This window comes from Lathamus discolor, chromosome 5 (genome assembly GCF_037157495.1).
Source record: "Lathamus discolor isolate bLatDis1 chromosome 5, bLatDis1.hap1, whole genome shotgun sequence".
NCBI lineage: Eukaryota > Metazoa > Chordata > Aves > Psittaciformes > Psittacidae > Lathamus > Lathamus discolor.
This window is the reverse complement of record NC_088888.1, coordinates 84,202,126-84,218,306: the sequence shown is the minus strand read 5'-3', so window position 1 is coordinate 84,218,306 and position 16,181 is coordinate 84,202,126. Positions and strand designations below refer to the sequence as shown.

The 16,181-nt window shown below is 34.9% G+C and overlaps 1 protein-coding gene across 1 annotated transcript in view; it reads right to left on the bottom strand.

Annotated features, from left to right (window-relative positions):
- EYS (eyes shut homolog) overlaps positions 1-16,181 on the bottom strand; it is an 822,863-nt gene that overhangs the window by 151,178 nt on the left and 655,504 nt on the right. The window contains exon 38 of the mRNA XM_065682611.1: positions 3,646-3,810. Coding sequence (XP_065538683.1) covers positions 3,646-3,810 — 165 coding nt within the window. The remainder of the gene's footprint in view (positions 1-3,645; positions 3,811-16,181) is intronic.

Genomic DNA, 16,181 nt, shown 5'->3' with positions numbered 1-16,181 from the left:
CAGGGTTAGAACTGAACTCGTACCATTTCCTCCTGACCCTCCTTTCTTCCCTCTGTCTGGGTTCATGAAGGGACAAGAAGGGAGCTGTGACAAAGTTAGTGGAGGTCTCAGATATGGGTAACTGGAAAGCACTAATATCATTCTACCTTTCTAGAAGTGCAAAGACAAAGAATGTGAAGCGCTCAAATTCTGCTGTAACAAAATCTCTGTAAACACCTCAAGATCTTGCATTAACAATTTCCCACAGAAAGCATGAACTGATAGCTGAACAGCTATGAGGTTACATTCAGGATGAGTATATTATCTAGAAAAAAATGTATGTAGAGTCACAGAATAGTTTGTGTTGGAAGGGACTATTACAGGTCATCTAGTCCAATCCCCCTGCAATGAGCAGGGACATCTTCAACTAGGTCAGGTTGCTCGAAACCCTGTTCAGTCTGACCTTGAGTGTTTTCAGGGATGGGGTATATGCCACCTCTCTGGAAGACCCCTTCCAGTATTTCAACATGCTCATCGTAAGAAATTCCTTTCTTATATTTAGTCTGCCCTCTTAGTTTAAAACCATTACCCCTTGTTCTGTCTCTACATGGCCTACTAGAAAGTCTGTCTTTCTGGAAGCCCACTTTAGGTACTGAAAGAATGCCATAGGTCTCCCCAGAGCCTTCTCTTCTCCAGGCTGAACAAGCCCAACTTTCTCAGCTTGTCTTCATAGGAGAGGTGCTTCAGCCTTCTGATCATTTTTGTGGCCCTCCTCTGGACACACTCAAACAGGTCCATGTCCTTCTTATAAATTTCCTTCTTGCCCTTTAGTTTGACCAGCACATCTTGACTCAGCCATGAATTCCTTGCAGACTTCTTAAATCTGGGGATCAAGAGCTCCTGCATACTATGTAAAGTGTCCTTCAAGATCTGCCAGCTCTGTTCTGCTTCCTTGTTCCTGAGGGCAGTTTCCTAGGGGGTCCTCCTAATTTTTTGAGCAGCTGGAATTTTGCTTTCCTAAAATTGAGGGTCCTGACTTTACTCCTTGCTTGACCCATATTCCTCAGGACCATGAACTTCACCAGTGTGTGATCACTGCAGCCCAGGCTGCCTTCAATCTTGACATCACTGATTAGCACACTTGTGTTGGTGACCATCAGGTCCAGTATTGCAACCCCTCTGGTAGTGCTATTATCTGGTTTAAGAAGTTATCTTCAATGCACTCCAGGAGTCTCTTGGGTTGCCTGCGGCTCACTGTGCTACATTTTCAGCTGATGTCAGGGTGGTTAAAGTCCCCTAGCATCACAAGAGCCTGCAAGTGCAATACTTTCTGTAGCTGGAGTAAGAAGTCTCCTACTGATTGGGCAGACTGTAGCAGACACCAACCGCAAGATCCCCTTTGGCTGCTTTGGTCCCTAATTCTTGCCCATAAGCCTTCAACCTTCTCATGGCTATAATTCAGAGAAGAACTCTTCTCACTCTATCCATAGATGGCAGTCCCTCCATCTAATTTGGTAGGGCTTATTTCGCAGTAATTAAAAGCAAAATAACATCAAAATTTCCATAAAATTATCCAATATTTGAATGCATATTACTGAATTAGGCATAAAGGAACTGTGTTTTTATTAAATCAGTTTTGGGTTGTGAGGTTTGTTTTTTTCTCTCTATATATATATGGTAGAATATATATACACAATATATATATATTCTATATGTACAATATATACAATATATACCTATATATACAATATATATATTTACATATATATACATTGTATATATACATATATATACATTGTATATATACATATACAATCTATATGTACAATATATACAATAATTTACAATGGTAGAAGCAGATTCATTGGGATACAGAGAATAAAGTTAAGGAGTGTAAAACAAGTCATTTATGGCCGCTGTGGTGTTCTCCCACAGTGCACAGAGAAGGCACCCACATATTTGTTTGTAATTATTGGAAAACATAGTGAAAGAGCAGGAATTTGATTTTTAGTTACAAATTTTGAACATTTGATGTTTGCAAAGATAGGCAAATCCTTTCTGTGCAAAACAGTTAAGTTGTAAACTAAACACACAGCATCCAGCATTGTAATTTCTGTTTCAAACCAGCGACCATGCCTCCCCGGCTTCATGCTTTTGCTACTTTTCCAACAAGTAGTGATAGAAACAAATTTGCCTCTGCTTGTAGGAGTAGAGTACACTTATATAAGTTTTCAGAAAATGCCACTTCCTCCTCAGAATAGCAAAGGATTTCCCATTTTGGATTTTTTTTTCTTTTTTCTAGTTCTTAACAGACATGTTTACTCAGGGTTTATGGGTAGGTATCGAGCTTTATTTTTAACTCTTGCTGGAAACCAACTACTTTGCAGTGACAAGGCAAACATATTCAAAGCACTTCCAGTGACCCTCCTTGAAATCCTTTTGAAGGACAAATGACTTCTCTGCAAATTGAAACACCTAACAAGTATAAAACACTTCAAAATAAAGAACTGCCACCTATCCACGATTTTTAACAATTTTTACAGCCATGCAGCTTAGGCATCTACAGCAACAGCCCAGCTATAACATAATAGGATTTGAGATATAATTTTGAAAAGCAGTAAACATAAATGTTCAGTTTGGACTACAGTGTTTTACACCTAAAGAAAACATAATTAAATAGAACCATGGAGCTTATACTACTTTTAAATCTGACTTATAAATATTGACACAGTGCAGGTGAATTCACATATATTATGTCCATATTAATATATCTATAACAAAAATAAATTAAAATAATTTATATTAAATCAAGATTTCTATGTGTAGAAAAGCCTTAGGAAACTGCTCTAAACAGAGAATCCTAATGATTTTCCCCTTGTGGAGTAAATCTATTGCATAGATTACACAAACATATTTCTCTAGCCCATCCTGGATTTGGGAAGAAATCACTTCATTTTCCAGGTTTTGCATTTGGATAGAAATCACAATATAAAATATGTAATAAGATATTCAACTGGCAGAGAAGCCTTTTTCTCTTGCTGATTAATGAAAAGCATACTGTCTCAGAAGTTCATGCCATATACTGAGGAATGAAATATGCAGGCAAGAAGGAACATTCTTATGTAGTATTACCAAGCACACATCTAACTCTGCAAGTATACTCTTCAGGGGCCAGAAAAGGATATTCTGAATTGCAAAATCAAAAATATGGCAAATTTCCAGAAACTAAGATACTTCCACAAATCAATATATATATTGAACCAAGAGCACAATTATAATAAAAAGTGAGACTCAACCTCGTTATGGAGAAGATGTTTTTCTGCAATAAATTGTTCAAAACTTCTTCAACATTTGTATTTTAGAGCTGCAACACGTATCACTGGTGTCATATGCTTACTATGTTCTTTCTTGTCAGGAAGCATCTTTTTCACTTGTAAGTTTATTTTGCTCAATGAGTCATAAATTAAAGAACTTTCCAGAGGAACACAAAGAACTATGGTTCAAATTTTATAATGCATCACACATTAGAATACCAAAAGGCTTCTACTGCAGTTTAATGACTCATTTTGCAGCTGAATAGGAAATGCCAGCTGATGTACACTAAAGTTAATAAGGACCTGAAGGAGCTGAAACTGATACTTAACTTCAAGTATCATTGGTACTCACTGTAAAGAATTGTGCCATTAAGAGCAGTTGTTTTCAGTGCCAAGTACAGAGTCGTCAAATTGCTTGTTTCCTGCCCAGATGCAGTCCTGGTCTCAGATACAGATGTCAGAGAAGGTAGTTCCAAATAAGAATTTCCAGTGAAGGATGGAAAAAACAGTGCTGTGTCTGTAATGAATAAGCAAAAGCTAATTTTATTAAATTATTACAAAATAAATTGATAAAATAAAATATAATCAGCAAAGCACACTTAAAAATATTAATTCTGCATACCTGTGAATAGTGTAATCAACTACATTATTTGCAAAGCATACATATACATTTAATTTCAAACATTCAAGTTAAATATGCAGAAAATGAAAATGTTCTAGCATCTGCATATTGCCAGAAGCATAAAGAACATTTTAAGAGGGACTACTCTCAGAAGATGCAATAAAGTTTGAAAGATTACCACAATTTTTCATCTTTATAGATGTGTCTGTGCAGAACTTCTGTCCCATGACATCCCTGTGAAGTACCTTTGGTTTATAGTTGTAGACAAGAAACAGAGGTTGATGAGGATGACATTGGGTGGTATATACATTATTCCATTACACTACTCTTGTCTTACAAATGAATACTCATAAGAGAAAATTTTAAACTACGAAAGCTTAACATTTGCAACATTTATTGCGTTCATTATCTTTGTCATTATGTTTTGTATTATTTTGGTTTTGGTCTTTTTTCCCCTGTAGCTGTGACAATAACAACCACTCAAGCAAGAAGAAAACAGTGTAGAACAAATTGAGGTTAGGTGGAACATCTTCCTGATGCCTTAAGCATCCTAGTTAAGCAATACTCCTTGAAGACTGTCCAAATTCATCACTAGGGTTATAAATAAAGAATGAGGAATCAGAAAAGCAGTCTGAGTTCAGGTAACATTTTTGTAAACAATTTTTAATTGAATGAATTAAATCTATACAATGGATTTGTGCCTGATGATTACAAATAAACATGACTGCTATGTGGATTTTTTTTCCAAAATTTTTATTCTCTTTATTTGTTGTTTCTTTATGAAATCTGCCCCTGTTTTATTATTTGTAACTTTTATTGGATTCAAGAAGAACAAAATGCACCCCATAGTTAAAGAAACGCATGTTGGAGGGCTTTCATTATAAAGGAAACCCACCACAATGCAACAGTTCAGCTGTGCCTTCTTTGTCCCATAGTGGAGAGGAGGAAGAGGTTTGAGTAGCCACAGATCCTGCAGGGAAGAACTTCCCAGACTCAGGGAGCATGATCTGACACCCTTTCTTCAGGGAAATTTACCCATGAAAACTCTCTAAAGCACTTTTCCAGAGACAATCTTTACTGTTAATCATACTAGTTTGTTTTATCTTCTGTAACTTTGATCATAACAACTTGTTTTTAAGTATGCATATTCTCTTGTTCCTTAAGTCTTGACAAATAATAAAAAAATAATTCTGAATAAAGTAATGTACTAATCAGAACACATCCAAAAGAAGGCCTGGAGAGGAAACTGTAATTCAGTGGCAAGCATTAGATAAGCAAATAGCCCAGTATATGGCAAGATATTGAAGCATGTAGGAACCCCAGCATCCCAAGCATACCTGTAGCAATATCGATTAAGTCTAAATATTTTTGTCTTCTATCTTGCATATAGTGGAAGCACCTTTTAAAATAGCCTCAATATTTGTTAAGCAACATGAAATTCTTTTTCAGTATTGCCACATTTGGTAAAAGTAACAAAATCTAAACCCCACTTTTGAATCACTTTTCACATCTCATCTTTTATCCTTAGCAGAATTTATACATATAGCTAACTTTAGACCCAGAATTTGAAATTAATTCAGTAACAGCAGCAAACACTTTGATAACAGGGAATAGGTTGATGCAATGCAAACAGTTATTTGCAGCAAATTGCAGCCTCACACAGCATTATTCTTCCTGAAGATTGTCAAGATCAATCGAATGACACAGTATTTTTTTAAAATCTTAGTAATAACCTTTAACAGATTTCCTTAAGATATGCTTTAGGAGTTCACAGATAGTGCAATGTTGCTATCAAAATTGTAAGAAATCTATAGACAAAAGAAACACCATAATTCAAAATGAAGATCTTGTCAAGTTCCTGATAACTTGTACACATACCTATAGATCCATTCCATAAGCCTATGTTGAACAGTAATACATAATTCCCTGACATGGGATTCTAAGGAAGGTGACATTCTATGTACCATAAGAAATCACTGTCTCAAACTTATTAATGTTTTCAATTTATACATATAATTGGTAAAAATCAACAGTGAAAAGATGAATTATGTGCAACATGTATAAATAGTACATAAGGATGGTTACTGTAAACTCATTCTAAAAATTAACAAAATAGTAGCCTTGAAAGAAAAAAAAAATAGGCTGTGAAAAAAATGGGAATGAAAAGTAACTTTTAGGAAAAAATTGTGGAAAATACATGTATCTACAAGTAGCACCTGTACTAAGATAAAACCATGGTTCTGAATTCTCAGTTGTTGCTCCTTGATGTAGTTAATTGAGTCTGTGTATTAAGAGCCTAAAATCCAGGTTTGTGATAAAATAGGTAGACTACTACACACAAAGCTGCTTGTCTGGAATCTCCTTTTCGACTTCTTCCATTCTACTAAACTCTGAATTAGCAAAAATTGAGGTCCCATGAAGCGCTGAGCATGGCTGCACAGTACTAGGTTCTGTGAATCAGAGCAAAGGAGGGCATATGATGAAATTCAAAAAGCTAATTACATACTTTCAATGCCAGCTACGATGTGTGTATAAGACTTATAAGATATGTTTACTAGTAACATTTACAGATCTCCATTTTAAGATGGTTGTTGGTAATAAGTGATTCTGTACTTAATTCATTTATTCTCTCCTGGAGCCACTATCTACTGTCAGGTCTGTCCATGACTCCAGTGGACTCTTCTAGTAGGGCAGTGGTCTCCAAAGTGGAGAGCATGCACCCCAGGCAATTTGCTGGGGTGCAAGAAGAAAAATATTAGAACTGCAGTAGCACATATATGTAATTTATAAATAAATATATTTATACATTGGTGTAGTGACTTCAAAAATTTTTTACTGATGGGGTGTGCAGCCGAAATAGTTTGGAGATCTTTGCACTAGGGAAAAATTGAAGGACAATAGGGATTTGCCAACTATGTCTCCCACAAGAAGGAGAGGGAACGTAATGGAGTAACCAGCACAGCGATTCTGTACTATGGAGAATTTCTACAAATGAATTGCATTATGACTCTTTGACCTAAGTTTTACCATTTACAGAATGTAACTTTTTGAGATATTAACTGTTACTGCAACTAAACAGTGACAAATGTGACACTATACCAATAGAGAATAGTGAGAAAAGTAGAATGATACAACTAATCAAATCCATGCAGCACTTTTAGACTCAGAACATGTCCCTGTTTCAACAAACAAAATGGCTTAATAAATTTAGGACATTCTCTGCATACAAGCTTTATCAGGAAGCAACATAATACAGTGATAAGCAAAATGAATGTATAAAAAAGATTAAGTACAAGACATAACTAATGTAACAGATTTACAGATCTCAATTACACTGGCAGAAATAAAAAAAAAAAAGCCACTAACATTTTAAGGGTAAAAAGGGAGACTGCAAGTAATTCAAGATATAGTACCCACAAAAAATCATAACAGAGACTACAGAGGTGGGTCTTGGATTCCCTGAACAGTGCATATTGTTAAGAATTGCACTTTAACTGTTTAACTGAAGGTTCAGATTTTCTGCTGAAATAAATAGATTATCTGGGAAATTATTGACTAAAATTTTCATAATACCATGTGTGCAAACAAATTTCTATTATGATCCTATATAACCTTTTCTTAATTAGAAAATATACAGCAGTAAGGGGAAGAATATGGTTTTATACTACTAGTAAATTGGAATCAATCTGTTTCCACTCCTATCTCTAATTTTCCACTTTCACTGTTTGCTTTTTGTGACAAGCTTGGTTTAGTACTGAGTTCTGTTAAATTCTATTGAATTCTGTCAAAAATAAACTTTTTAATCTCAAAGATCAACTACACCAGCCATCATTAAATAAATTCAAATGAGAAATAAATAACACTTTTAATAGTAACAACAAGCAGGGAAAAAAACCCAACAAAACCCCAAACCAAAACAAGACACCAGAAAACACAGAAAGTCTTTCTGGTAAAAGAGATCTGATGAAACATCTGACCAAGCCATCTAAAATCTACAGGGTAGATAACTGCTTTGAAAGTCCTTGATCCTCTTGAAGAGCGAAGAGAAATGGATAATCCTAGGATGCAACTCTTCTCAGCTTATAGTAAACAGGTGAATCATGGCCTAAACCTGCCTAGTTCTCTTCACTTGCTGGAAAGGGACTTGAGGGTTTCTAGCTTAGCTGTAGACATGTACACCAGTTGTATGTACACCAGTTAGGTGAAAATTCTCACCCTTGATGTCTGTGCATCAGAATGAAATGGTCTGCTGGAGGATCTTCTTTAGGCAAAACAAAGTTAATAGAGTAGTTTGGAGTTGAAATGTTAGAGATGTGAACTGACTAGGATGTCAGAAGCTTAAGTCAGGGGCTTAAATTCTGAATTTGCTATTTGTATTTTTCAATTACAGTGGTAAACATCCTATCACAGAGATCTGAAACTTATGGACAGGTTCTGTTCCTGTTCTTCTTTTCCATCACTCAAAGAAAACTGTAGAAATACAGATGATAAAAGCTTTGCTGACCAGTGGGTAAAACCTTTTCCTTATTACCAAGAATGGAGGTTTTTCCTCCCAGCAGGCAAAAAGTCACTTTAGCAGCACTATCAAGGGACTGATGAAAACACGACTTGCTCTATTCATCTTATGCTCACAGAATATCCCAGGGACCCCAATTTAACTACCTGAGAGTAACGCATTCTTTTATCTCATGTTCACGGTGTGAAGAAAATCAAAGTGAAATAAATGTGATTCAGATAATTCCTAGGGATTTTGTCTGGTACATACAAAATCTGACCTGGGTATTTCATAAGGCATCACACACACCTACAATGGTACAGAAATACAATCAGCATTTCCTTAATGACGTAACTTTAGAAATCTAAGAAATAATTGATTAGTTGAGTACAGCTGTTTCCAGACAATAAAATATGAAACAAAATAGATTTCACCCTTGCTGCTTTCATTAGTTTCAGTGCACAAAAGCCTTCTGCTTGCTGTAACTGAGCTCCTACATCACAAGGCAAAAAATCCCTATGGAATAAAATGCAGAAGTTGCTCTTTGTCAGATCAGCTTAGTGCCTTGTTGATAATGCTCTTCGCTGTCAACTGGGAGATCTGAATTCAGATCACTGACTTAATCTCTTATTTTGTAGATTGCTGGGGGCTTCAAATGGCAGAAAGACAGTATATGTAATTGTGAAGACTCGGAGGAGGCACTGGGAGACAATGGGTCACATAAGCAATCCTCAAGAGCAGGACAGAATTTCATGTTCATTGAAGGAAACTGCCATACAAGTGGAGAAGTATTAGATTAAAAGAGTGTAAAAAATTACAGGCAAATAAAGCAGATGATACCATTAAAAATCTCTTCTAATTTTTTCCATGCAACCTGGTAACATTCACCTGCAGAGGTACAATGAAACACAGAAAAGAAACAGGGATGATCAAAGGGATGGTATGGCTTCCAGAGTGAGAAACAGACCAGGCCTATTCAATATGCAGATGAAAATGTGAAAAACAAATGACCGTTCCATGTCTTGTAATACAAAAACTAAGGGCACTCATGGATAATATCAGGTCACAGCCTTGAAAGCCAAAAGCAAATGATTACTAACCTTTCACAGAATGCACATCTGTAAGAAAATACAAGAAAACCAATCCACCAGACCAGCAACTATAATGGATTCACAGCTCAGGAAATCCTAGTCTCACTGTCTAAAGGAAGCTGAAGTAATTGCACTTTAGGAAAAATCATATTTGTCCTGTTTTTTATATCCCTTCCAAGTATTTTTGACTGGTTTTGCTCAGAGACGGGATATTAAGCTAGATGACCTGCTGGCCTGATCCAGCTAATAATTTTTATGTGACTTGTTCTGCTTTCTGTATTACTGCTAAGATTGCCTGACTGAACATAAAGAGTTATGCACACCATTTAACATAAAGGAAATTAATGATTCCATAGTTATCTGAAACATATAACAAATGTCATTACATACTGTCTAGAAATCAAGTTACCCTCTTTGGCAGCTGCACTGTAATAAATAGATCAACCCAATGTAAATACTTTATTAGTTTTATTTCAGGAAAAGCAATTGATCTGTTAATAGTTTTAGTATTCCTTACATACTGAGAAGTTTGACGATTAGCTGCTTGCCTGAAAAAATGGAATAACAATAAAGCAGCTTAATCTTCATATGCTTTGGGAAACAGGAAGCCACAAGAAGAACAATTATTTTCGTATTCCTGTTTAGTAGCCCTAATTATTCCTCTTCTGACCTCACATTTTAGGAAGGAAGAACCACTTTTTTATTTTTTGCCTAGACCCTCAGTTGCTGTACACCAGTAAAGTTATAACTGCATCAATTTACTGGATATGAGAATTCAGTATTTCCTGCCAACTTCTGTGTATCACTAAAAGGGAGAAAATTATCTGTCTCAGAGAATAAGATGAAACTTTCTCAGTTAATGGTCACAAATGGTCATTCATATTCAGTTTAAGATTTTGTGAAGACAGTACCTCAACAGAAGGTGTGAAAAATAATCAAGAAGTTGGGTGTTGAAGAAATTGCAAGCAATCCAGGGTTATTCAAAACTCAGAAACAAAATTAGCAACTTGCTACCTGCTTTTACTGGTTTTGAAAACAACTCAGTCATTTATCTTTTAATGCTTGATTAGTTTAATCTAAAAAATTTTGCTTTATTTTGCTCCTAAATGTGTTGGATTTTAAAGCAAAAAGAATGTTCCTAATTGATACAGTGCCTAATCAGATGTATTTCACCACCTGCATTCAAAATGATGCATAAGTGCTTAAATCTTTTCCTGAATTTGACATAGAGGAAATTGGGAAGTTATTATCTAATATTTCCTTCAAGCTTAACATATTTGAGAGGAAATATGATCTTCCTGCAAAAACACCAGAGTTTTAGCTATTTAAAAAGAAAAGATCTATCTTTGTATAGATAGGAGGGAAATGAAGGTCCTTTATATCTTCATTTATATTTTTCAATCTCTTCCAATTATAGGAAAAAAATTAAGGTAACTTTGAATATCAAACCTTAATTTACACTGGACTTGTCATGATGCACTATTATATTTGATGTTGAAAAGGGGTTTGTTTTTAAGGTCACTGTGACACATACTATGGCAAATTTTAATGAAGCAAGGACTTGTAAAAATCTTTTGAAGTTCACTCATTAATACATTTGTTCTGTAAAGTATCACAGAAAGTCTACTTGAACATGAAGTTTCGTAGTCTTGATTCAACTCTAATGAACTGTTAAAAGGAGTGAATGAAGTGTTGGTTTTCAGGGTGAAAAAGGCAGCTGTCAGAATACATTTGGAAACTCAGACTTTTCATAACATGTTGGTCTACTAGAGGTCATGTATTACTCATTGTAATAATAACTGTTTTGTTACACTAATGAATGCAGCTCAATAGCTCCATTTTCAGTTGGTTTACAGTGAGTGTCAGATAATGTGTACATATTTTGTGTATTTGTAATTCTTACGCCTATCAAAATTCTAAGGCTATCTTTTTCGCTTTATGAGATATCAATGTATTTTCGGTCCCTTCAATTTTATTTCTGCCTGCTAATTTTAGTTTTATTCTCCTCAATGGTGCTTGAACACATAAACTAACATTCCTATCCCAAAGGATCAGAGAAATACTTGTAGAGTAATTGGCTATAAAAGTCTAATTTGAACAAATATTCAGACGTTTTCACTGTGTGTGTCATATTTAGTCAGTTGAAGTGGAATTTTCCATCTGGATAACACTGCAGACTAATTTGTCATATGGTTGGCATCACATAATTGATGATCAATATTACGTGTGAAATACAAGCTACATTTTTGAGAACACTAAATTTAATATTCACAGATAAATAACAGTCTGTGTATTGTTACATTGAGTATGTTAGAAATTTTTATTACTTTCCTAGGAGATTTTTATGAGATTTTGATTATACTTTCCTAATATTATTTGGGTATATAGATGCATAATTTTCAGAATTGTGTAAATCTAATCTGAGTTTGGTTTTATAGTTTTAGGTTGCAAAGGTAGTTCCTGAAATTTCTCATTTTCTGGCTATCCGTACCTCCCTTGTAACAGTAAGTTCCTTCAAGAACCAACTGCAAAAGTTTTGTTAATATACTACTGACGTTCATTTGAGCTATTTATCTCCTATTTTTTAACAAATATTCATACAATGGAGAAATTAATTTGGTAGTGTGTCAAGTGATTAATCACCCAATGATCAATTGACATCCTTCTACTAATGCTTTTAATGTAGAAAACATTGATGTGACCTTTTTAGATTTCTGTTTGTTTCCTAGGACTTTGCAAGATCTCTAAACTATATAGGAACATGTTATAGAGGTCTTTATGCCTCTCTTTATTTTGACACACAATAACTTGTGCTCAACACATTCAGTGTTTCTCCAGAAAGCTGGATGTATTTCCTTATTACAAAATACTTTTGGGGTTGGTTTTGTTCATTTGTTTGATTTCTTTTTTCTTGGGAGGGTTAGTGTATGAATATATATTCATAATAAAAAAAAAAAAAAAAGGAAACAGTAATGTGTCTGCAGATAAATGGGCAGAATATTGTCCCACAGAACAGATTGCTGAACAGCTACTGGCACACAAAACCAGGGGAAAAAAAACCCAACCCCCCCCCAGGTTTTAAGAACAACATCGTACTAAGAAAAAAATAAGAAAATTATACAAGTAATGACGCAGCAAAAGTAAATATGTGGTATTCAGTGGAAGATTGGATTTCAAAGTCAATTTTATAATGTAGACTCCCATTTACAAAACTAATTAGGCGGTTGAACAATAAAATCCACAAAGCTACAACAGAATTATAAAAATAAATGCTGTGTTTTGGCAGAAGGATACTAAAACCACAAACAGCAAGTTCAGCAAGTCCTAACTTCTTGGACCAGAGAGTGTAAGCTTTTCTACTTTACAAGCCTGGATTGAATTAATTTACTAGATTCTATTTCTTACTTAAAATGAATCACTGGATTGATTGCAATGTTTTAATTTGTTTAAATTGGCATCTTACAGTTTTCCCTGAGACTCAGTTTTGGGGTGGGGTATGCTTCAATACTGTTGCTATGTATGATAACAGCCTGAGATTAGCCAGTGCCATTTTCTACAAGTGAGAATGAAAAAGGTTAGAAACAATGTGAGCATAAACATTGTTAGTTTCTACCCTGTCAAAATGTGCATTTTTAAAAGGAAGCATGAAAGCCACAAAATAGGAATACAAAAGGGATTTCTTCTCCATTGTCCATTTATATTAACACCTTGCACAGCTTCTTTTGAGGATCACGTAGCTAAATCTAGAGTTTGGTCAAAATAAAAAATCAACAAATAACAGAACATTTATAACAGAAGAATATTTACGGTCTAAAATTATTAACAAATTAAGTTGGATTAATCTTCAGTTAGCATCAGAACAAGAATTACAAAAACAGGCCTTTCAATGTAGTTCATCTTTCCTCTGAGGATTCACAAACCAGTAATTTTCTGGCTCCCCACAGTTTTGATAACGTAATTTATTTATTTTTAGCCAGGATTTTCTGAAGGACATAAAACTATAAAATGAAAAAGTATCTCCATTCCTTTCTTTCATTTCCAAACATTTGCTACTGTTATATTAGAAAGTACCAAATTAGAAATACCACTTACATATAATGATCATTTAAAACATTTGCAGTAGACTGTATCTAACATTGAATGGTCTTAGAAAAGTATTTTCCAATTGATTTTTAGGCTATTTACTGTATTAATATTTAATAACAACAAAACAATAATAATATATCTGAATTGCAGTAACTTTGGTTGTTATGTTGACATTTAGAAGACAGCAACATTTGGAGGAAGCAGGAACATTTGCAAATACGCATGTTCACGTAATCCCAACAGCAATAATTTCAAAGTAGTTTAATTAGGCTCAGCGTTGCAGGCACACAACCAGTTTAGTCACATGAAATTGCAAAAGACTATTGTAAACAAGTAAGCAATATTATCATATTAATGAGGAGGCCAACTGAAAACCCAGAAACGCACCACCTTTTTTTTTTTATAATTGTTTATTTTTAGCAGCCTTATTCTGCCAAGTTGTAAATTCAATACTGTCTGACATTACCTTAAATGAATGAATAATTTTATTGTCTTTATGTTGACTGTCTTGGCTTTAAGTGTAGTACTGCCACTGTCACCTTCCAAAACATAACCGGTAGTAGAAATGCCAGAGGAGATGGATGCTCAGTATTAGAGCTTTCAGCCCACGTTCTTGCTTTTTTCCACTGACTTCATGTTACAGTGATGTGGCAAACCCCTGCTCTGGGTGTAGGTGAAACTAAAAGGGTAACTGTTCAATTTACTTGTAGATTGTCTTCTGTGTGCAAACTGAAGCATGGATTTTTAGACTGTAGCACTGGGGGGCCTTTGAACAATCTGATCTGGTTAAAGATGTCCCTGATCATGGCAGGAAGGTGGGACTAGATGACCTTTAAAGGTACCTTCCAAACCAACCTGCTGTATGATTCTGTTATTTTCTCAAAGCAGAAGTGACTGAACAGCAGACAAGAAACCATAGCTTGCCATAGCTGCTGCATTTTAGGTCAGTGTAAGTCCGTCCTGAAAAAGAAGAAAGAGGGGGAAGGAACAACTGAGGAAGCTCTGTTTGGAGATGGAAGAATTCTTCAGCATGGCTGTAAACACAGACATTCCCAATGCCATCTCTTCTCACGCTCCATTCTGTCTGCCCAAAGAGGCCTGACAAAATTCAGTCCCAGTGGTAATAAAAAAGTCTATGAGAGTTTCAATAAACCTAGGAGACCACCCTTCTGGAATAGATGTTTTCAAGCCCTTTTAGCTTCTTTGCAGTAAGGATCTGACTTTCATCTATACAAAAAGTTACTTTATTCTAATTTTGCGGTTTATGTTCTATGTAACAAAGATGCCTTTCATGTTTTGGGGTGTTCTCTCTGAAAAAAAGAGGAAAACAATATTTCAGCTTTAGGTTGTGGTTTACTTAAGAAACTGTCGAGTGGTTAGTACAGACTAAAAGCTCTTATTTCAGAACCACTCCAGTTACTACAAAATGACATGTTTATTGATAGTTAAGCATTACACATCACCTACCATAATTTCCCTTTTAACTGTACAGAAATAGATTTTAGCATTAATGTAAAACCTTTTGTATTGCTGTAAGTAGGTCTACTTAAACACGGTGTTTTGATTTACAGCATTAGCTTGTAAATATACTTAAATAAATATACTCAAAGTAATAGCAAGGTGGTCAATGAAACAGCAGATAATAATTTTACCCTGCAGAAAAATACTTGTAGACAAAAATTTCATTTTCTCCCTGTCTTTACTGCAGACTTTAAACACATTAGTTTCAAGGTAAACAAAATTTTTGCTTGATAATAATTCAAGTCCAGGTGGCCAAGCTACATCACCAGAATATGATTTGAAAAGTACACCAAATGAAGTGACACAAATGCTAGAAAGCAAGTGACAAATCATTTTCCAGCATTTGCCAAAATTTTAGGAACACTTTCTTGCATATATACATATTTCTACAAAGGATCCCAGCAGGAAAATAATCTTCTCTTCCAAGCAAGAAAACAAATACAGCAACATTTGTCATGTATTAAAGTAATCCTTGTACCTCAAATGTAAAAGAGAATTTGTGAAGCAAGGTATGTAAGCAGCAACGTATCTTTAGTATACGTAGCTTGATCGTGAAAAAAATGCAGGAACTATTAAAAAATGGTTTGATGCTCTCTGATGCAAAGAACACAAACTAGAAGATATACGACAATAAAAATATAAAATATGCCAATATTAAAGTTTCTCAGTGAACCAGGATAACAAGTCCCTAAAATGTCACTATTTTATGATTCTATGAAAATATTAATGTGTCAGTATGCTTTTTCTTCTCTTCAGTTCAGAAGGTAACTGCACGTGAGCTGCTGAAAGCTTGTCTGTCTGACAGACAAAAGCAGGACATTACTGTGGAAGCAAAAGAGGCTCACAATTTGTAAATCACCAAACTCCAGTCTATTCTGACATTATGAGCACATATTCTGCTTGCACAATGAGGTAGATCTCATTGGAGATGGCACTGTACGAAGCAAAGCAAAATATCTGAAGCTGGTTTAGGGCATCAATGAATAGTGAAATGCAAATGGCATGCAATAGAAAAGTTTCTATTCAACGTTTTCCAAATTAGATTGATTCCTCACTCACTTTTGCATACCTAC